Raw genomic sequence first — 22,115 nt, 5'->3', positions numbered from 1 at the left:
TGAGCCCTGTCAGCATCCAGGCCTTACTCCGTCTGCACGCAGTGATGGTCTTCCACCAGAAAATGGTGATCTCGAGTGTGCTGCATGAGATGCACGGCTGATGGTGAAGATCCCTTGCATAACTTTCGAGAAACAGTCTTCCACTGACTTTTCTTCAAACTATACAGTTCACTGACTTTTACTTTTGTTTATAAATTGCTGAACATTGATTCTGTGTCGCTAGGGAAGCGTTCCTGGTTAATGACAGGAGATGGGGGCAGGGACTTGGCAATGCAGCAAGTGCAGCACACCCACTGAGGTGCTAAGCCTGCTTTCTGGTTTGATTACCACATATGGTGAAGCACAAGTACATCCAGGAAACCACTTTTGTTCTGGACTACTGGAATAACTGTTCACGTTCCTGTCAGCACAGGTAGGCCCGCCAGCAGGCCTTGCAGTTTGTACTGCATTGCTACCTAACTGTGGGGTCAGCACCATAACCTGATTTATTAGGCTCTCCCTTCATTCATGGCAGCCGAGCAGAGCTGGGTCTGATCTTGGCTGTTAGTGATGCAGCACCTTCAGCTGATGTCAGTCATTATGGGTGTTTTGTAGGTGGTGTTTCAGTACAGCACACAGTAATCTGGTGGTTGCTTCTGTAGCGTATGAGGGGCTCACACAGCCTAAACCCTCTTTAAGGTGAGTGCTTGCTCGTGATCAGTTAGATCAGTGGGGTTACCAAGAGCGCAGAGTACTGTGCAGAGTGAGCAGCAAATGGAAAAGACACCTGCTTACCTGTTGATCCAGCAGCCTGCTCTGCTTCTCCCACCATGTACTGCAAGCACACAGTTCAGTAATGTGCTTTGATCTTCAGGTAATCCCATATCATTGGGAAAAAGCTGTTCAGACCCATTACTATGTTTTTGGGAGTACTAACACATGCAAAAAGAGTATGGCTCACCTTTTAGTTAAGAGAAAAGTAATATTTCTTTCCCATGGGCTGATAGAGGATTTTGTTTGTTTTAAATACAGATCTGAGGGAAGCAATGAGACTGAAACTCCTGCACCTTCAGACTACATCTTTCCACTCTTTAACTACAATATGCCGATGCCAAAGATCTAATAAAACTGGACATCATCTTCTAAAGCTGGATAAGGATGCTGACAGAACGGCTCACAGAACGGCTATGAAGATTGGGAACTTGTATTCTCCAAAGACTGCTTCCCCTTGTTTGACAAGTCCCTCTGTGCAAGTCAAGAATTGGCAGTTGATCCAAGGAAGTGTATCAGCTTTGAGAAAAAGTGTTTATTATCAGGGTGGGGTGATGTTTTTCCCACCCTGGAAACATTTTGGCTTGGCAGGAATGGAAAACTACAAGCTCAATGTGGAGTATATTAAAAAGCTCGGGAACATATCGTCAAGATCTTACTCAATCGTATCAACTAGTAAAATTATCCCAAAACCAAGTACCCAGCCAGTTAAGAGGCCACCAAAGGCACCAAGGACCAAGCAGCCATCCAGAGCTAACCAGCCACTACTGTCAGACATGGAGGTAAAGAACAGAATTCACATTCTATATAATATTAAGGGAACTTCATCAAATTTAGATTTGGATTAACATTTTAATGAAATTGACATATCTGTTTGATGAAGAGGATTTTATTATTTACCTGAGTGTGACCTCAGAGGGTTAGGAACTCTGCAGACAAAAGCATCTTGATAGAGATGAGTGTGTCTGATAGTTTGGAGATAAAGTGAAGGTTTACCAGCAGTGTGTAACAAAGGGGAGGGAAGAGAGTTGGTTGCTAAAACAGAAAGACATGAAATGCTTTAAAAATTATTTAAGCTAATGTCCTCAAATTTAATATTGAGGAGCAAGATCTGCCTTTTAGAGTAACTTAACTTTCCATGGGTATCCTTGTGTAATGCTATAATGTGATGGAAAGCACAGCAATAATAGCAGGGTGGGAAAGCCTTAGGCTGCAGCAAATGAGGACAAGCTCAAATGCAGCAGCCACGGACACAGAAACAAAGGAAGAAAATCTGCTTACCTTTGGAAGGCCTCAGGTAGGCAGGGATCTACAGCAAGATGCCCTTGCCTCCCCTGCCAACCCTTAAATGAGGTCTGGGAAGGTTTGGGGAGAGACTTTCCAGGCTCCTGGGTATATTGCATGCACCTGAGCTCCCCTGGGTTGGCCCTGCCTTCCCACCAGGTGCTCAGTCACTGCTTCAAGCTGTGACTTAGCATTTCCGCGACACCTTGCTTGTCCAATTCTACCCAGTTTTAATGCTTCACTCTATTTTTAACAGAAATCAAGATGAGAATAAATAATACTAAGTTTGCAAATATTCAAATTAGGTTTCAGGAACTTTCAATTTAGACTGTGTTCTCAAATATGACTGTGTTTTTCTATTTTTTGTAAACAGTCACAGCGTTTCGAACCATAGCGAAATAGCTTTAACACTGCAGTAAATTTAGTCTTAGTGATAAAATATATTTTTGCAGCAACATGTGGATGAGGATCACTATACTTAACATTTGAAGCCTCACAGTATTTCAGAAAAATAGAAGGTTATTGCTGTTCAATCAGTGGAAGAACTGAGCTGCAGATGTAGTCTGTGTAACTTGAGCAAGATTATTCCATGTGTAGAAATAGCACCTGGTTCACCAGACTCCTGGCTCTACAGATTAACTGCCACAACAAACTCTTCTGGATAAAATCAGATATACAGGATGAGTAACTGGAACAGTGCATACTTGTAGCTGTTACTCCCTGAGATAGGTCTTTGTGAGCCTCACTAATTCTAACCAAAGCAGACTGTAAGCATACTTGAATATAAAATCTCCAAGGAAAGGCATGGAGTCAGAAATGTTATTGTTCTCTTCAAGCAACAATAACAGCTGACTTCCAGGGTACGGTTGACAAAATAGTACTATAGATGAGACTGAGACAAGTATTGTGCTTCCAGAAATAGCTTGCACATTGAAAAATATGCCTATTACATGGTCTGCTGAATGTGAGCACAGAAAGTGAGGTCTTAATGATTGCCTTCCAGACATATAAGCTCCTGTTTAATATCTTGTGCGACTAACAGGAATGTGATATAATGTACCATCAAGGCTCCATTGTAGAAAATTCATTTCCCACTTGAATTTTCCTGTTGCTTTAAAAAAAGAAAATGTAGAATTTTTTCTTAACATACCACATACTGTTCCAAGCTTTCTGCTCATGCTATGACATATTCAGAGGTTGTTGTTGGGTGGATTTAAGTGACTGTTTCTAGATTCCTGAGGTTTTTGAATGGCAGTATGAAATGCTAATAGTTTCTTTGCTTTATATTTTCATGTATGTGCTTGCAAGTTACATGCACTGCTATTTTTACATTTTTCCATTTTGAAGAAATTGAAAAAAATCTGCCTGATAGACTGAAATAATATCATTTCTGGGGAAGATCCCACATTGCAAAACTGCATGCCAGAAATCACGTAAACTGGGACCTAACAAACCATTTCTATTTTTAAATAAACACTGAGTGGTTTTGTCAAACATGCAGCTCCATCTGCAGGGGTACTGCCAGGCTGTCACCCTGACCCTATTTTAGAATGTATTTTTTTTAACCTGTTTGTATACTTCCTTGCAGATATGTAATATAAAGAGCTAACTGAAAGATGAGACTGTTTTCTGTAAAATGACTGACATAAGTACAGCAAATGAAGAATCCTTTATTTCTTTTTTCACCATGCTGTCATTTTTCTCTAAATCCTGTTGTCACAAAAAAAGCTGATCTTGTCTTCCTCCACATGTTTTGAAGTAACTGAGAACCCTCCAGTAACATAAGCAATGTTTCCAGTGCAGCTTAGAGCTGGCTGTTGTCTTTTCCTTCCCAGTCTGCCCCTGGAGACATGCTGTAGACCCACTCCTTAGGTTTTCAGTTAGGTGAACCCTGAGGCTTCTGATGTTTTCTGTTTGATTGGTTCATTAACAGCTTCCTTTGCAGAACAGTCCACGGGTAAGCTCCTTCCTAGCACTCATCCGTTCCCAGATAGAACGCTGAGCACCAGCAGTGATAAATGGTCCTTGACCAGTTTTTCGGGAGAGGTGGAGGGGTTACTCTAAAGTGCTAACTGCTTTGGTTAGTCATTCGGTGCGAAGTGTCACTACTACTCAGATTAGTTACTCATCTCACAAGGTCTCACAAGACACGAAAAGCCTTTAAGCTGATTTTTAATACTATTGCCTAGACAAAGCTTGAAAATCAGAGCTTTGGAGCTCTGAACTGAATCTTAAGGAACCCAGGTGCAGCCAGGAAGGAGAGGTGGCAAGTGGCTGGAATTGCAGAAGTCAGCAGGACAGAGCTGCCTTTATTTTAGGCAAGCTTGCAGGTGAAGGGGATGTAACAGACAGCGTGGAATGAAGGTTTCCCAACAAGTTAACGCAGGTATTTTAGGATGAGCTGACTATGGACTTCTGTGTTACATCTCCATCAACTACCATGGGAGCCTAAGCATCTAGAATGCCTGTGGATGCATAAATTACAGGTGTCTTAAACTCTCCACCCATGCTAAATGTCCCTCACTGAACAATATTTTAGTAAAGGTGAAACAGTGCATTGTTTAAAAAGAAAAAAAAGAACCATATCCAAGCTACATATCCAAACTGCTATTTCAGGTACATATCCATGGCAGCCAACTTCTGCTGCTAATTAAAGTATTTGCGTGGAAACTAAAATCACAGCCGTAAATTAAACAGTCTGTCCTGTAGTGCATCTACCTTGAAGAGAACAATAACAAATTTAACTACGGAAAGTATAGAGCAGGATAAGGATTTTCAGATGATACACTAGCTAGAAGATCACAGTATGCTCCCTGAAGGATTTCATGGCAGCATGTGTGCTTCTATTAACCAGAGCTTTCTGGAAGAATCTAAAATATATACTTTGCATTGACAGTTTAGATGCTGGGAATGGATTTGTACAGATGATACTGTAATAGTGCAACTTTTCAAAGGCATTGCAGCAAGGGAACTGAGAATATGGTACTGTTCCACTGTTACCAGCAGTTAACTGTGATAACGGCACAGTCATGGGAGTATTGCCTACAGAATTGCTCTCTGAATATTGTAACTGCTCTCTGTTAGCGGTCACCAAAATGAGATGACATAAACAAAACTTTGGGACTGACAACAGAACGTTAATATTAAGGAAAAAAAATAAAGTTTAAACATGGGCCTTGACCCAGCCTACTGGTTCTGGGCCTCCTTAAGGAGCAGAACACCTTTTCAGGTGTTGCAGTTGGACAGTGTATGAGTGCCGTGAGGATATCATTTGGATTTTAACTTGAAGCATATTGTGGGTATAAACACTTGCAGATGAGTACGGCTCTTCTGTACATTTGTTCTTAGTCACATCCCCCCTTGTATTAGTTACAAAAAGCTGGAAAAGCTGGAAAGCCACTGATCTGCAATGAAAAGCATTGCTTTCTGGATATCTTCCATTACATTGTACTGAAGAACATTAGAATGGGATATATGAAGTATCAGAACAAAGAAACGCACTTAAAATGGGGAGTAGATCCTGTAGACCAGTTTATTATGCCTTGTTGAATTCATCAAGAAAGCTTTTACACAGATGTTTCATTTCTCCGGCATACACGAGTCAATCTTATTGCAAATCAGTATCACTTTTCCTCATCTTCTTGCATTGTGTCAGTTATTTGTTTCAGTCTAGCATTTTATTTATGTAAGACTATAGAACACGGAGACAAACTCTGGCTGTTGTATGCTGCTCAACTGTGGTTTCAGTTGAGACTGCATTGTTAGTGCGAGATTTCACTCAGAGGGGGACACTGGTGATGTGCAGCATTTGGGCTGGCCGTAAAGGTCTGTGATTTGCTGTGCTGCGGTGCTGTGATGGTTTGTGTTCCAGGAGTTACCTAGGCAGTAAGCTCAGTGCTCAGAACATGGTATTTGCTGCTGCTGAAGCTTGTCCTTGCTAAGCAGGCTGGGATAGTTTAACTCCATGCATCTTCAGAGATCCGTAGACTGGTATTCGGGGTGTCTTGCTTTTGATTTTGCTGGTCAGCCAAGTACATCACAGGCTGTAGGAGGGGTGAGCAAGTGTGGCTGTACTGCTAAAGCATTGCACTGCCATTTGGGGAACAAGGGCTCCATTTGTGGCCCTGTCACAAAGTTTGGTGACGTGACTTACTCATGGCACATGGTCAGATCTGAGTCTACGAATGTGGGATATGCTTGCTTCCCCACTTAACAGAGAGTAACTAATCTCATTAGTACGTGTACACCAAGTGGACAGCATAGCAGTGATACAGTAGAAGAGAGTGAATAAATGAAGAATGTCACTCTTGTGATTGCTTTGAGGCAAACATGAACGTGTCTTATGTACATCTTGCTTCAGCCTTTCCCTAACTCAAATCTTTATTCCTTTGGCACAGAATCTGATGCAGTGCACAGCCTTTGCAACAGCAGATGAATATCATCTTGGTAATCTGTGTCATGACCTGACTTCCCATGGATATGTTGAAATAACAAGTTTGCCTAGAGGTAGATTTTTAAAACATCTTAAAAGCGATATTATATCTTGGGAAATGAAATATGGGAGAAATATATAATTTTTATAACTTCATATGTTTTCGTTTTGGTAATACCCTGGAATGTATAAATATAGCTCTATTTAAAATTCCATTTGCTTTAAGTAACATAAAAAATAAAATGAACCTTCCAGTATAACAAAATAACCACCGTTTGCTGTTACTGTATAGTAATTTTCCCCAAATTACTATTACACTAAAAGTATCAAAAAGTCAGGTAGTCTTGGGAATGCATTCAAGAAAACATAAATAAAATTTTCTGATAGAAAGAAGCTCTTCTTCTATAGAAATTCACAACCTGAAAATTTTCTGAAAGTTTATTTTAATCCATGTTTCAGTAATGTGATACCACAGTGTTTCAGCTGTCAACAATTCTGTCATTTGAGGTGTTGCACCTTCTTTCCGTACCCACACTTCTATTAATGTAAGTTGCTGAGGGCTGGAGGCACGCGAGAGAGAATCTCGCTGACTACATGAAATGTAAAAGATACACGTATAAGTATTTAGTTCTGGTGAAGAGAATGCAGTTGATACTTTACACTGGGCCAAATATATCCTAGTAATTGTTGAATGGTTCCCTTCAGCTAGGCGTCAGCCAAATAATTGGTTCCGGATCTATACAAAGTATCTCTGAAGACCTGGGAAGATACAGCATTGAAATAGCTGAAACACACTACAAGAGAGAAACAAGCAGCTTTTTTTAGCTTAAAGACCCTCATGCCCTCGAGCAGCTGTGATTTTTATATGTTGGTAGATTTATTATTTTTTGTGAATGAACAGATTATGCGAAGCAAAAGATATTGTTGATGGACACTTCATCAGAGGTTGTCAGATCTCTGGCTGCCTCTCTTAGGAAACGAAGTGTGACAATACTCCAGTGGATCTTTATAAAGATTGCTTAAGTAATGGTCGCCTTTTTCAGAAAGAAGGCATTACGTAGCATGGGCTTCACATTCCTTTGTCGTTCCTCTGTATAAAAAATAACACTGTTTTCAGTGCTTCAGGATAGAGTTATCCTGAATTGCTGTGATGCGTACGTTATTGTTGCTGGTATTTTACCCAGGGAGCGTGGGTTTTGCTGGTTCTTTCATTTCTTTATGGTGTGTTTTTGAATCCTTACAATAGATACTCTGTCAAAAGTTTTCAGGAAGTGATGAAAGTTTGTTTGATTATGACAGCAAACTTTGTGATGTTTGGTATACAGATATAGCAATGCTAAGTTACCCAGTCAAAAGCTGTACTTTACACATTTGAAAAAATACTAGCACTTAGAAATCTAAACTAGCAATTAGCATGTGGATTTGTTGCTTTGCAGCGTTCTTCCTAATTGCATTATTTTTAAGGTAGTCAGCATTTCAGAGGTTGATACTATAGCACTCCATGTAAGGGGCCAAATGGACATTCATTGTAGATTTCATCTGGAGAGGATAAAGAAAGATTAAGTAAGGGCAGTATTTGAAAAGGCAAATGAGAAAGCGCAGACAAATGTTTCTTCTGTCATAAACTCCAGCTTCACACCCAGAACCTGCTCTAGTGATTCATCAAGTTAGCTGTTCCTGAACTGGAATAGCAAGTGAAAGAGAAATCTTTAAAGAGTTCATACAGATCAGCTGCACGGTCTCAATTCAGTTATTAGCAGAAGCGTATCCCATGTTTATTTAGTCATCTCTTCCTGTCGCCTTAGTCTGCCTGGCCCAGTGCAGCAACGTCTGCATTAGCAAAGTAGTACAGCCAAGCAGATACGTGGCGGGCAGGAGGAAAAAAAAAAACTGGTTTGAGATCTCAGGATCCACACTGGAGGCATTCTGCATACACTAGCTTCAGTCTGGTCTTCTGTAATGAACCCCCATTAGTGGCTGGAACTCATTTTTCAGTTTAATTTAATGCAAAATAGATACAGTTTGTGCATTCTGGCACTTCTGCAATGCAAATTGCAAGTGTGGTAAATGAGAGCGACTAGAAGATTTGTTTCGAAAGCATGCTTTGATCGAAGGAAAATACAGATTAACTTCTGCTGTCTTGGGGGTATGCTTTTTCAGGTTTCTATCAAAGCACAGTCAGCAAAATTTGAGTGCAGAATAGTCCCTTACTATATAGAAAAGAGATGTTGGTAATTACTCTACAACTGTGGGCTAACTTCCATCATTCCATGCCATGTGCCCACTTCTGTCTTCTGCTCTTGGTTATTTACTATGCCCTGCGTCAGTTTTCTCTTAAGTCTTTTGTTCTTTAAAACAGCTGTATTTCATTAACTAAAGTTTCCAGTGAAGTTCAACATCACAGCTGAGCCAATCTAGAGTGTGACACTTCAGGGAAGCTGTGTAGCTTTATACTATAGCTTTTCAATCAGAAAAATAAGATACAGAACTGACTTCGAACTGGAATCATGCTTGTAGCCATTGCATTTAAAAGTTTGAATCGTTCTGCATTTTGAACTTTTATTTGTTCATTTATTTCAAACTAGATGCTGCAAACGTCTTGGTGATGGGCGCTGAGAAATCAGCAAAAGATGATGATCCTGGCATGATTTTTTTCTTCAGGTAAGTTATAAACTATGCCTGAAGTATTGTTTTATGAATAGCAGTCCTGCAAAACTGTGCAGCTTGCTAAATTGTTGCATCGTACCACCTCATGAAGCACAAGGAATAACTGCCCAGTCAGAATGATTCAGAATAAAAAAAGAAAAAATTATATTTACACAGGGAAAAAACATTTTAATGTTTTACACTGAAGTATGGTTAAAAAGCAGCTATTACGTAGTCTCTATGTATTAGCATTAAGTTCCTTAATTCACAGTGTCAAAAATTGCCACCATACAATTTGAGTATTGCATTAAAGTACATTTAAAATAGTGTAATTACACCTCAGTTTTTCCTTGAATTTGCAGGGAAGGGGCTGTTGTGTTTTGGAATGTGGATGAGAAAAGTGTAAGTAAAGAGAAATTGTTTGTTCAAGCTTCATCAGCAGATCTCTTGTCAGTCTCACAAAGCCCACCATGCTTTGGTTTTTTCTGAGAGCTTGGATCTCTCCAGGAAGAAAAAGGACTGATACTTCTCTAAGGAGTGCAGCTGCTGGCCTACTGCTGCCCTCAAGTGTGTGGGTTGCTGAGACATCACCTGTCCATGACCTTTTAAGCCTGTCTTTCTTCACAAAATAAGCAAATAGATGTGTAACATACAAAGGGGGTGAAATCTCTTAAGTCCAAAAATTTGAAACCTTAATCTTGTGAGATTGACAGAAAGAAAGTTTTTCTTACAGCAATACGTACTGAGAAAGTAAATCAGAAAAATCAACACATGAATGATAGTTTAAAAGGAATGAACGCAAAGGAAAATAAATGAGCAGCAGATCATTTTAGAGCCATTTAAGTAAAAACTTAAATTTGGATGACTTGCAAGGGGAAAAATTTGGGAACAATTGCTTTTTACATTGCTTCATGTTTTTACTGGTGAGCAGTTTTCCCTAAAGGAAGGTTTTTATTGGTTGGTATAATTGTTAAAAGAAATAGCGATACTGAAATAATATATCCCTTATGATAATTTGATGTTATTTGCTCACCAAGAGGAGTATGCTACAGGCACATTTATTTTTATATATCTGTAGTTATTTATTTATTTATTTTTTAAACTGTGGTTAAGTAAATTTGAGCTCTAGGTAGATAAAGGCATCGATCTTCTCTGTAGGCAGGATATGTGAAACTAACTGGTGTGTTAAACAGGTAATGGACTGAGATGGACAGTTCATAGACAATTTTTCATTAATGTAAATGAAAACACAGAGCAGTTGCTTCCAGATGTGAACTACTTCTTCATTCGGGTTTGCTTTTTCTGTTTCAGACCTGAAATACTCCTGATTTTCTGTCTATTTTGGAAGGTTACCTCAGCTAGCCTACAAAGACCCTTCAAACCCTGCAGGGTGCTATGGCTTTAACTGTGCTACTGATTCACAGGTGTTGCTGAAGACTAGCTGACTAACCCCTCCTGATTTTTTATGAATTGGGCACCTCTGCCCTCTGAGAAATCTGATTTTTGTGTATGTTTTTGCATGCTTAAGTACCATTGAGAACTTCCTAAGTTCTTTCTGTCAGAAGTAATTTCAGTAGGTGTTTTCATTAGTTTTATTTATAAAAGAGGAAAACTCCCTTTTTCTGTTTTTTGAAATTATATTCCAAGTTCTAGTTTTCAGAAAGCTTGCTCAAATACAGGGTAGTATTTTTTATGCATGAGTTTTAATGAACTGAAACAAGTAAAAAAAGGCCCACTGAACAGAAACTGAAAGTAATTGAGTAAAACGGTGCATAGGGACTCACTGTGAATGGACAAAATTGCTCTTTAGAAGTGCTCCAGAATGAATACTAGGGGAGGAAAAACTATTTTAAGCTAATAGATACTTAACAGAAGTAGTAATAACTACAGGCTGATCGTAAGTAGGACTTGAAATTGTAAAATACTTTTTTCAAATACCTCAGCAGCAAGGTTGTGTGATATCTTCTGCACTGCAGGGAAAGGCAATAGCAGATGACCAGTTCTAAATTACCCAAAAAAAAAGGTGATGGTCACAATCCAGTTAGACAAAGAAAGATTTGCTTACCTGTCCCAAGGATCAGAGCTCACCAAACACTCCAAAAGGAGAATCTCCAGGTAGAGATCCTTCCCTTGGGGCAGCCAGCCCTTTAATGAGGCTTAGGGAGGTGTAGAACCTGGTTCCACCTGTGCTCCCAGGGCTGGCTGTGTCCCTTCACCAGGTGCTTAGTCATTGGTTCAGGCCGTGACTTAGCAATTGCCATACACCCACCAAAAGTAGCGAGGGAAAAAAAAACAAACTAGCATCAAGGTGAAGTCTGTCAGTTTTGTTAGAAGATTCTGTGATGCTATCGCCTCTAAAATAGCATTTTAGAGAGTTTGCATTTAATGAATCCAGAAGATCTCTTCTCATTAAATGTACTGCGTGACAGGTAGTTCCTTCCATGAAGTTAGGCTGGGCTAGGAATAAACTCCTATCAATTAATGGAAGATTTTGTATCGCTTTAAAAGAAAGCTGCCACTGAAACATCATTTCCTGTTATCCAGATGAATGGCAGAACTTTGGAACTATGCATATTACAAGGCACGTGAATTTCACAGAACTGGTTCTGGTCTGTAAACCTTTGTTAAATCTTTCTCTGAGCTAGAAGTAGTTTGGGAATAGTCTCTTCATTTGTTAACAGAGAAACTATTACTATATGGATCATGACTCCACAATGCCAGCTAGGCTACCTGTAAAGGTACCCTTGAAATCTGGCATGCTGCGTTATGGATTGGCAGTTAATTCTGGCGTTGTTTTAGCAGGACTCGCATTGCTCAGCTGTCCCTGGAAGCAGCGTAACTAACTGGTTGGCCTAACAATAAGATGCTTCCTTACTGAAAAAAAAAAAGAAAAAATTATTTTTTGTACTTTTTTTTTTTTCTTACTGCAATATTTGGAATATCTAATAGGTCACTGAAACAAAACTATTGATTTTAGCAAACTAGTAATTTTGGAAGAAGTGTCCACTTGATGTATTTCTCCTGAAGATTCATTCCCGCACTGAGACATCTGCTAAAGTCTTGTGCAGCTCATTTTTATAATGCTTCTCCACTGAAGTCTTTACTGCTGCCATGGTTAATCTTTACCTTGTTTTATAAATGCAGGCATTTTAGTCTTCACAGATCCTTTGCAGTTGTTCACAGACACAAAATTCTTCCACATAGCTTCCGAAATAAACTGTGGTAATAACTGCTTCCTTCAAATTCAAAAGAATTACTAGCACACCTACTCATTTTTATTTGAATAACATTAACGAGCAGGGAAAGTTGCCTTCAACATATTACGTGCTAGCTCTTCATAGAGTGATAACATATTACAGTAGTAACTACTGTTATGTGCATTGTCTTTTTCTTAGATGAAGAATATAATGAGAGTGCTGGAACAGCATGAAATTCAGCCATATGAAGTTGCATTAGTCCACTGGGAAAATGAAGAGATAAACTATAGAATAGGAGAGTAAGTATTTTCAAGCGCTCGTGTTTATTTAATAGCTTACAGACTTCTAAAACAAATTCAAGTGAAAGCAACTAGTAAAAATACACTTTCAAATTTTTTTTTCAAAGGAGCAAAATAGGGAGAGAACAGTAAACCTAAATTCACAAATTTTGCTGAACCACTAAACTTCCAATTAATTAGCTTTATGACTTGATTACACATTAGATTTTATAAATTATGAAGCTCCATGTCCACACAACCGAACATGTTCTTTAAGTGTCCCAAAGAGAACATAAGTGCCTCACAGAGAAAATAACTATCCACTATTGAGACAACTGCGATTTTAAAGGAGGTACAGAACTTCTCTGGATAAACTCTAGGTTCAAATACAAAGTTGTGTTCTGCACGTACTTCACTTCCTAGGAAAGATATAGCTTGAATGATGTGGACAGATAAATCTGGCACCCATCTTGTCTTTTTAACTACTTTTTTCATCATGGGGAGCAAATGATGTCTATAGAGATATTTATCAATGTCGCTGGTGATGTCATTTATCTGTAATTTTCCAGCAGCACCAAAAAACTGTACTCAGGGGACAGTAACACCATAAGCTGAGCTAATGAGGTTGAGTAAGGCAACTTGTTAAGAGGGCAGCTGTGGGGTTTTTTGTTTGTTTGTTTGTTTGGTATTTGGTTTGGTTTTTGGCCATTTGAAAACGGTGTGGACTATCCACAATATATTTTTTGTGGCATTTGTGATTCCTGACATAGTGTTAAGACTGAGGAACTTATTTTTAGTTATCTGTTTTGGTTATTTTTGTATTGAATATGAATAAAATGCAAGGATGAGGGTGATAACTGTATAGATAGATCATGCTTTATATAAAACAACCAACCTTTCTTATATTGATTGTTCTTTAAATGTTCCTTTGCTGTTGGCTTAGTCAATGAAGATGCTTCAATCCTGTTCTTACAGAGGGCAATCAAAGCTTCATAAGGGAGAAATCTTGTTAAATTCTGAGCTGGATACTGATGAAGTTGTTCTGCAGAAATTTGCCTTTTCAAATGCCCTTTGTCTTTCTGGTAAGTTAATATTGTTGTGTGCTATCAGCTCATTCTACAGATTCAGTGAAATATCATTGTGAGTGGGACTCCTGCATTGAAAGGTTGGAGAAGACTTAGTTCTGGTTTTGGTAAACTGTATAAAGATGGATTGTGCATCAGCAGAAGGATTCATTTTCATAGCTTTTGATTTGTCTTTCTTAAATCGGAATTACTTTTTTCAGTATAAATCTTAAAGATGAACAAAACTCATTAAGAAAACACTTTGCTAAAGACAGACATTCTACTAAGCATCCCACTGCCCACATTTGAGATTATTCTAGGATAGTAAAGAGTGTAGTCCAGTATTAAAAAGCTGTCAGTAACCTTAGATAATTGATCATGGCATCATTAGCAGAAAAAAACTTGATACCAGCTAAACCATATAGAGATGGAAAACAGAGATTCTCAGCTTGGGAAGTCTAGCAGCATCAAGTGTGTGGAGTGGAGCCTCAGACCATGTTTTCCAGGCTTGCTAGCAATGGCTGTGTGCCACGAGAGTACTTAATGTCAGGAAGCACTGAGAAGAAGTTTGGTTCAGCAGTGAAGCTGCTGCCCGAGGAAATAATCTCTGCTGCTTCAGACCTAGAATGAGGTAGTAAGTGAGAAAAGAAACTAGCAGCAATGAGGCTATCCTCAAGAAGACGTTAAAGGAAAACCTCTACTGCTTTTAGAGTAAATAACAAGATTCATATACTATGTAGGGGAAACATAACTTTAAACAGAAGACATCGAGAAACAGAATGCACGTTTTGGAAGTGATACACTCCTTGATCAAGACATACAACATAATAACTAAATGGTTCTTGACTGCTGAAGAAAGAGCTATTGAGATATTGAGGAAAAAAGCTTTAAGTTTTGCTGTTCTAAAGCCACAGCATGAAAGGGCACTGCTACATATAATGGAGCAAGGGATTTATTCCCAGGAGATAACTGGTGCCAAGTTATGTTACTATGAGACATGTACACCATAAAGGAAGACAGTGCAATGTTCAGTGTTATTAAGGGATGCAAGTATAATCACTGTCAAATTTATGACACAACAGAAGCCAACCTCTGTCAAATAGTCATCAATAGCTGAAATGTCTATTTTCAAAGGCTAAATTAAATGCTGTTTAAGTCACTGACTTGGATTAGGACTCTGTACTCATAAGATGAACGTGAACGGGGTTTATTGTGTTTCTTGACTAGTGTGATTATGACCACAGAAGAGTTCAAGAACTAAATCTTTTCTGTTTAATTTCTCTGAGTGGATAGAGTTAATTTTTGGAACTGGTCTATTGTTATTACTTCATTCTTGTTTGGGAATCTGAAGATTAAAGAACAGTCTGATTTCTACATGTCCATATAGAAATCACCTTTAAGGCTCAAGCTGAGACACAGTAGAACTTGCGCTGGTACTAACTGGGATTAACAACTTCCAGAGAATACTTTTTTTTTTTTTAATATATATTGTAAGTTAACATTATATCTATTAAAAAAAAATGGAGATTGTCTAAGTTTGGATTTAGCTTCAACAAATACAGGTGGTGGTGTCTCTATACAAGCTAATTCTCACTGGCTTGAGCACACGTCATCAAACACTGGACAAATGGAGCCACAGTTCTGCACAACACTGTAGAAATGCAGGGGAAACTTGACTGGTGCCACATGAAGTCAGCTTGACTCCAGCAAGGCTAAGTATTTCTAGCTTCAGCAATGCCTCCTTAGAATGGAGTTTGCAGAGGCTTCATATACACAGCATAGCACTCAAACACGCCTTCCGAAGCTGAAGCAAAGCCTCTCCAGGGTCTGAACCAATCCACTGGAGAGGAGAGCTGAGCTCACGGCGGTTCTGCAGGGAGATTTGTCTCATTACACAACCCAAATTTGCCTGTAGATGTATGAATATGTTGGCTATAGAGTGGAATTGGTAACTCACTACAGATATGTTTGTGTCAGCATGTCTTGAAACAGTGCGGTATTTTGGCAGATGTAAATGATTACTTGAAAGCATACATACCTGCCTCTCACAGCATTCTGCTTTGTCACCTCTGTGTTGCAGTAAAACTGGCTATTTGGGAATCATTATTGGATAACTTTGTGGAATCTATCCAGTCAATTCCTGAGGTGAGGTCTTGTTTGTACCTTGCTCCTCATTTTCTCCTGTGCTATGTAAAATCTGGATCAGTCTAGATACAGCTGAGGACACAGAAAGAAGCAACTGGATACTTAACACGGTTGATTGTAAAGCCATCAAGATAGAAGGCTCAGAACATCTGCAAAGGGCTAGGACAAGAAACCAGCAGTCTGTAAAGGGTTGGGGCACAGTGTGGGGAAATCCGCATTGGAATCATGGATGTTTCCCATTTTGTGCCACTGTCACCTGCCACCAATAAATGTTGACGAGCAGCATTTAAAAGCCTGACCAAGCATAGCAGAGTTTGGCAGCTTGGCCTCAAAGTAGTGTGCTGTAACTTCAATATAATTAAGAGTTCAGGAGTGTTACTTAAAATACACTTTTTCATGAGGCGTAATTAAAATACGAAGTTCGTATCATGTCGCGTACAAAAATAAGATTCATAGGGTTCAAAAGATAATTCCTCATTTATTTTTAATGAAGAGAATAAATAGTAATACATTGTTGTAAGTGAGGAAGAAGTCTGTAGAAAAGCTAAACTGCAGCATGCCTTAAAAATAGCAGAAGTATTGAGATTCATACCTGGAAGAACAGTTGAACGGTGATACTCATACCAAACTAGATAAGCAAGGCACTATGGAAACAAAACTTAAGTGTTAATAAGTATGATACGATGGTATGTGCTTAGATTTTAACTCATGTATATTTCAGGCTGTACAACTTCAGACTCCTTAACTGCTAGTATATGCTATTTGATCAGGCAGGTAAAACTTGTTACTTCACAGATACTAAAATCAAGAAGGAAGGTGAAACTATCTCATGCAGATGTCATGCAGAAAATCGGAGAACTCTTTGCATTAAGGTAACATTTTTTGTTACACCAAAGACAACATTACACAAAAATTATAAATCAAGCTGTGCATGATACAAAGAGCAGAGGTACAGTGGAAGCTCTGGAGCAGTTGGGCCTGGCCTAAACACAGCATGGTAGTGGGGGGATTCCCTCAGCCACCTTCTGCGTCAAGGTATTGTGTGCTGTTGTGATGGTCAGAGGACTGTTTCCCACTGACTCACTGCTCAGTACCTCAACTCACACAATGTAGTAACTCAACTGTAGACAGGCATTAAGCAGCATTTTGTAAATGGATTAATTCCACACCCTTTTCCTTCTCTGGGTCCAGAAATGCAGTTACAGTACTACAGTATGAAAAAGGATACCAGAAAGAAGCACAGGGGTGGGGAGAATTGTGAACTATGGCTTAGAGTTAGAAAAGCTTTTCAGTGATTTGACAGTTTCTGCAAGTTCTGTTCTTTCCCCAGATTCATCAGAAACAAATGCTACAATACAAGGATTACATTTTATCTCTCTCAAGTGAAATGTTGCTAATATTACACACTTTTTTTTTTTAAATAGAAACCTTGCAAAGTCAGTGAAGAAAGAGGTAGATGAAAATATGGTTCCCATTTTAAACATTGAGTTTTATACCCACATTTGGAGGACCTTTCAGTAACAAGCCACAATGATGAAAAGTTGCAAGATTTATGGGAGTGGTAGGTTGAGGGACAGAAGACTTTAGCTCCTAGCCTTTATGATGTTGAGACAGTAGCCTGGTTCTGAACTGTGCTCCCATCCCCAGTGTGCACTGCCAGTCATACTTAAGAGTTCTCAAATAGAAACAAGCTGTTAGGGACCTCCCTTGTAACTTTAATTCACATACTTGATCAGCTTCAGTGAGCTACTAGCATAGTGAAGAACTTCTGTACAGATAGGAGAAGTTAAGGAAGGTGACAAGTTAAGGAGGTAATGTTGCCATAAGGCAAAAGCAATTAATGCATAAGGTGTGCATATTACAGCATTCTTGGAAAAGTTTCAGGAGATGTTACCAGTTTTAAACTAACTATATGTGTATTTTTATTGCAAATGAGATTCTTCTCATATTTTACTTAACAAGAAAAACTTTGTCATTTTTAATTACTGTGTAAATATTTGCTCCTATATGCACCAAAAGGAACTTTGAACCACTGCAGTAACCATTCTTTTTAGACACCGCATAAATCTGAGTTCAGACCTGCTAATAACACCTGACTTCTACTGGGATAGAGAAAAACTGGAAGAGCTTTATGACAAAACATGCCAGTTTCTCAATATTAATCGCAGAGTTAAGGTAGGTGTCTTACTGTTCTAAGAATTTTCCATATTCCAACCAGCTGTCATTGGCTCAGCCAGGCTACAGACTGCTCCATGAAAGTCTATTTTTATTTTATAAAAGTCAAATGAAGACCAATAGGATCCTATACACCATCCCCCTTTCTGTGTTCATAACCCACTCACATCTTTTACCCAGTTTAGGTTAACAACCCTGCCTCAACCACCTAGACTTAAATGGATTGTGTACTTCCTGAGCCACTAACTTAGGCTTTAAATAGTTGTAAGAAGAGGAGCTTTGATTTTTTCTGAAATGTGTGCAAGAAAACAAGTTTAAAAAAAAAATCAGATGGGAAGCAGTCTTCTTATTGATGACATGATCATCCAGGTCAGTTCATTGCAGGGCAATGTAATGCTTACTGCTCTACCAGAATAAGCAGCATGAGAAATACTTCTTCCAGTGGTACAGCAACCTTACATACTTATTTAGTTACTTTTGAGGCATTCCCATAAGCTGCATGTTATTTGCTTACATTGTTTTGTGCCTACATGTCACCCAGTAGCTGTTTAATACCTGCAGATGCGTATCTAAATTTGTATTAGTTTTTTTATGACCCTGTTAAAATAAGAGTTGTATTGGAACTCCCGTTGCTTGTGCATGCTACCTTACAGGACTTTCCATTCTGCACTTTCACAGAAATCATAACAGCTTTCTGTAGTGAGCCCCTTTACGGATTGTGCTTCTTCAGCGATCTCACAGAATGTGTAGAATCCAGCTTTGCCCTGTGTTTGAAATCTGTTGCAGGTAATGAATGAAAAGCTTCAGCACTGCATGGAGTTGACAGACCTAATGCGAAACCACCTGAATGAAAAGCATGCTCTGCGCCTCGAGTGGATGATAGTAATACTCATCACCATAGAGGTTGGTTATGGTGGGTTTTTTCCCCCCACTATCACACTGAAGAATGTAATAAGTGCAATTTATATGCCTCAATTTGAAAATCAAGATTAGCTTATTCATGTAATGTACAAGGGGATTAGTCTTCAGTTCTCTGCAAGTAATTTTTGAGTTGCAGCTGTAGTTATTTTCCAGGTTATCTGGCTTACAGTCTAAGCTGTTTGTTTTAAAGATTGATATGAATTGTTAGTTGATGTAATGATGTGTTTGCTGTTTCACAGGTTATGTTTGAACTTGCAAGGGTAGTGTTCTGACATCAGAATAAACTCTGGAAGGAAACTAACAAAACCATAATGACCACATGGCCAAGAAAATTCCTGTCTCACACGCTTCTGGAAAATAGTGAATTGTCTCTCTTGATAAATATGTACATACTCAAATAAAGAAATTGTGAACGATATATCAACTTCTGTAATAGTGATATTAAGTAAGTCTTAACCTATGGATGTGCTAGTGTAAAGCTGAGGTACAGATGATGCAGTTGTAGGGGAATTCTGCTAGTCATTAGGCTGGATGCAGAGAGCTAGTGTTTTCCTCCTTACTGAACAGAGACAGAAGGATGGATCCCTTCTGGGCTGACCTTGTTAATTTGCTGACAGACTGTTGTGCCTTGTTCCCCTTGGCAGTTACAAAAAAATGCTGACTATTTAGCCACTTCATACATTTCTGATGAATTCCCTAGTCTTCCCCAGCTCCTTCTTGGATAGAAGTGATACTGTCCTGAAGACAACTAGTTTCCAGGAAGTAAGCTTCTTAGAACACTACTATTTGTTCTAGTGAGAATAGAATTGGGCAGAGCTAGGACAAACATCTGACTACAAACCTGTCCATTGTAAGAAGCACTAACTCCTCTTTAACTCTCTCCTCAGAGAATCAAAACAGGTAATACCTGGAGATCTTGGTTCTGGAAATAGCTCAACTACCAGTTCTGTGAGCTGCTGAGAAGGTCTGAGCTGTCAGCTCCATTCACAGGAGTGAATCAGTCAGCAGAACAGCTTGATGACAAAACTTACTATTAACTGCAGAACAGCTCCTCAGCACTGATCTCTTATGTAGGTTTAGAGAAATAGTACGTTAGATCCATTAAGTGGTGCTGAGTAAGTTTTTTTCCTACATAACTACTGTAACAGAGAATTAAGTTAAAATTTATTTGCCATTATTCTAGGTTTTTTTGTGTGTGTTTGTTTTTAAACAAGAGGCTTCCCCCCTCCCCCCAGTTTAAGTGTAGCACCTTAGCCTGAGACTCTATGTTCCCATTCATCTCATACATTTAATAGCTTTAGTATTTCAACTTAAGTTGCTAAAATGTAACTCTGCAGGCCAAATAGATCTATCAACAAAAGTGATTTTAACAAAATCATTTGAGGATTCCTAGATGCTCTTTAAATGCACGAACCACCTAGGTTTGAATATCTCAGGTGTTCTGTCTTAAGATGGTGCTTAAGAGTTAGCAAGTCAAACACACTGAAGCAACAGAAGCATGGTTAGTTTTGCAACTTTACATCAGTTTGTCTGCACAGATGATGAAAGTTGTGAAATCACGCAGTCTCCTCCAAGATTCCACCCCCCTTTGCTGTGTTGAGTGACTGACTATTCAGTGTTACTTCTGCAGTTAAGCTGTAACTGCATTTAAAGTTTTGTATCAGTGAGCTTCAACCGTGTACCCACTGGCAGCTGCATCTCAAAGCGTGAGGGTTTTTTTTTTTTTTTTTAAAGTGATGAACTGTACAATGTGACACAGTGAGAATATCTTCACTATATTATACACAGAGAACCCAGACCAAGCCAGGAATTCAAATGCACAAAGAACTTAACTTGAGCCTTTGCAGCAAAATATGATAGCTCAGCAACCCCTGAATGGGGCAGAAATAACATTTCTCCCACCTGCAATCTTCGATCCTGCTTCAAGCTGGGCAGCTGATAGGGGTCCTGCGCAAGTTTACTGCATGACCTGACTAGCAGGGAGTTCTATGGCAGAGACAACGTTAGAATCCTGTTTTAGAAGCAAAAAAAACTGTCTTGACTCTGAAAACATATCCGTCTTATTTGTCTTATCCCCTACACACCTTCATAGTTCAACTGCAAAGAACCTCCTTCACTATGATTTGCACAGTTCAGTTAAACTCCAAAATGGGTCTGTTCTTACCCCATGAGGATCATCTAAGGAAGAGTACAACAGTAATAAACACAGAACATGAGGAAAAAACAGCAAGGCTACAACTCTTAGAATTGCAAATTTTAATAAAATAAATATAACTCAAATTAGGCCATACTTTATAGAGACCCCAACGGTGCAGACAGCTTCAGTCAGATGACATGAAGGACAACTTGCAGAAAATGATTTTCTTTGGTGGATCTACTAGAAAGCGTTATCAGAAGATGAGCCTCTTCTACAACAGCAAAGAAAGCTAACAGGACTACTGACTTCCAGCAGAGTTTTTGCAGGGAACCTCTCTACTGGCTACAGTCAATTGTTTTTTCAGCACACCAGCTCTGCATATGAAAAAACTGCCTGCAAATGACACCTCCCTAAGATCTCTGCAAAGATAACTTACATTCAGCGCAGATGGCACATAAGAGTTTACTGAAGGATGACATTCTTGCTAGCTTCAGGCATCTACCTGAAGCAAAGACACCAAAACACACTAAGAGAGATTCTCTCCCTCATTTCCCCTTTCTAATCTAATCCTAGGAGCAGGACAAAGTTCAGCCCAACAGTGAAAAAAGAAGTCAGATACTGTGTGTCCACCTAGATGAGTTTTACAAATATCTAAGTAACAAAGTTGCCTTATAAAGCACATGGTACCAGAGAGGAAAAAAAGAGATGGGTAACCTCAGTAGAAATAGCCTTGTGAAAAATCCTTTCCAATTTTGGACATTTCACGTGTAGATTGATTTAGAAACTGAAAAAGCAAGTAGTGTACCTCTTGCTTCTAGCAGTCAACTTTCCTAGACCCTCAAGACAAGGAAAGACTGCAGGTTGGAAATTACTGGCCTGTGAGGTACGGCCTTTCTTCCCTGGATGGCATTAAGCATCTGTCAAGTGTCTCAGCATCCTAGTCTGCAGACTGCTTGACCATGGCCTGGCAACTACTAAAAAGATGTACAGAACTTGAGGTACTTGGATACAATACATAATATACAGGGATTTAAAAACCAAACCCACTGCTCAAAACACTTGTCTTCAAGTGGTGGTGGTTGGGGG

The 22,115-nt window shown here is 39.1% G+C and overlaps 1 protein-coding gene across 1 annotated transcript; it reads left to right on the top strand.

Annotated features, from left to right (window-relative positions):
- Positions 1 to 274: 274 nt before the first annotated feature.
- RMND1 (required for meiotic nuclear division 1 homolog) lies at positions 275 to 19,310 on the top strand. Its single transcript, XM_021382226.1, has 12 exons — positions 275 to 412; positions 1,012 to 1,532; positions 6,432 to 6,540; positions 9,052 to 9,127; positions 9,475 to 9,514; positions 12,508 to 12,608; positions 13,563 to 13,669; positions 15,732 to 15,796; positions 16,592 to 16,668; positions 17,851 to 17,971; positions 18,758 to 18,874; positions 19,132 to 19,310. The coding sequence occupies exons 2-12, from the start codon at positions 1,026 to 1,028 to the stop codon at positions 19,162 to 19,164; spliced, it is 1,353 nt and encodes a 450-aa protein (XP_021237901.1). The 5' UTR covers positions 275 to 412; positions 1,012 to 1,025; the 3' UTR covers positions 19,165 to 19,310.
- Positions 19,311 to 22,115: the final 2,805 nt, after the last annotated feature.

This window comes from Numida meleagris, unplaced genomic scaffold (genome assembly GCF_002078875.1).
Source record: "Numida meleagris isolate 19003 breed g44 Domestic line unplaced genomic scaffold, NumMel1.0 unplaced_Scaffold193, whole genome shotgun sequence".
NCBI lineage: Eukaryota > Metazoa > Chordata > Aves > Galliformes > Numididae > Numida > Numida meleagris.
Note: the sequence above shows the minus strand (reverse complement) of the source record. Positions and strands in the feature narration are given on the sequence as shown.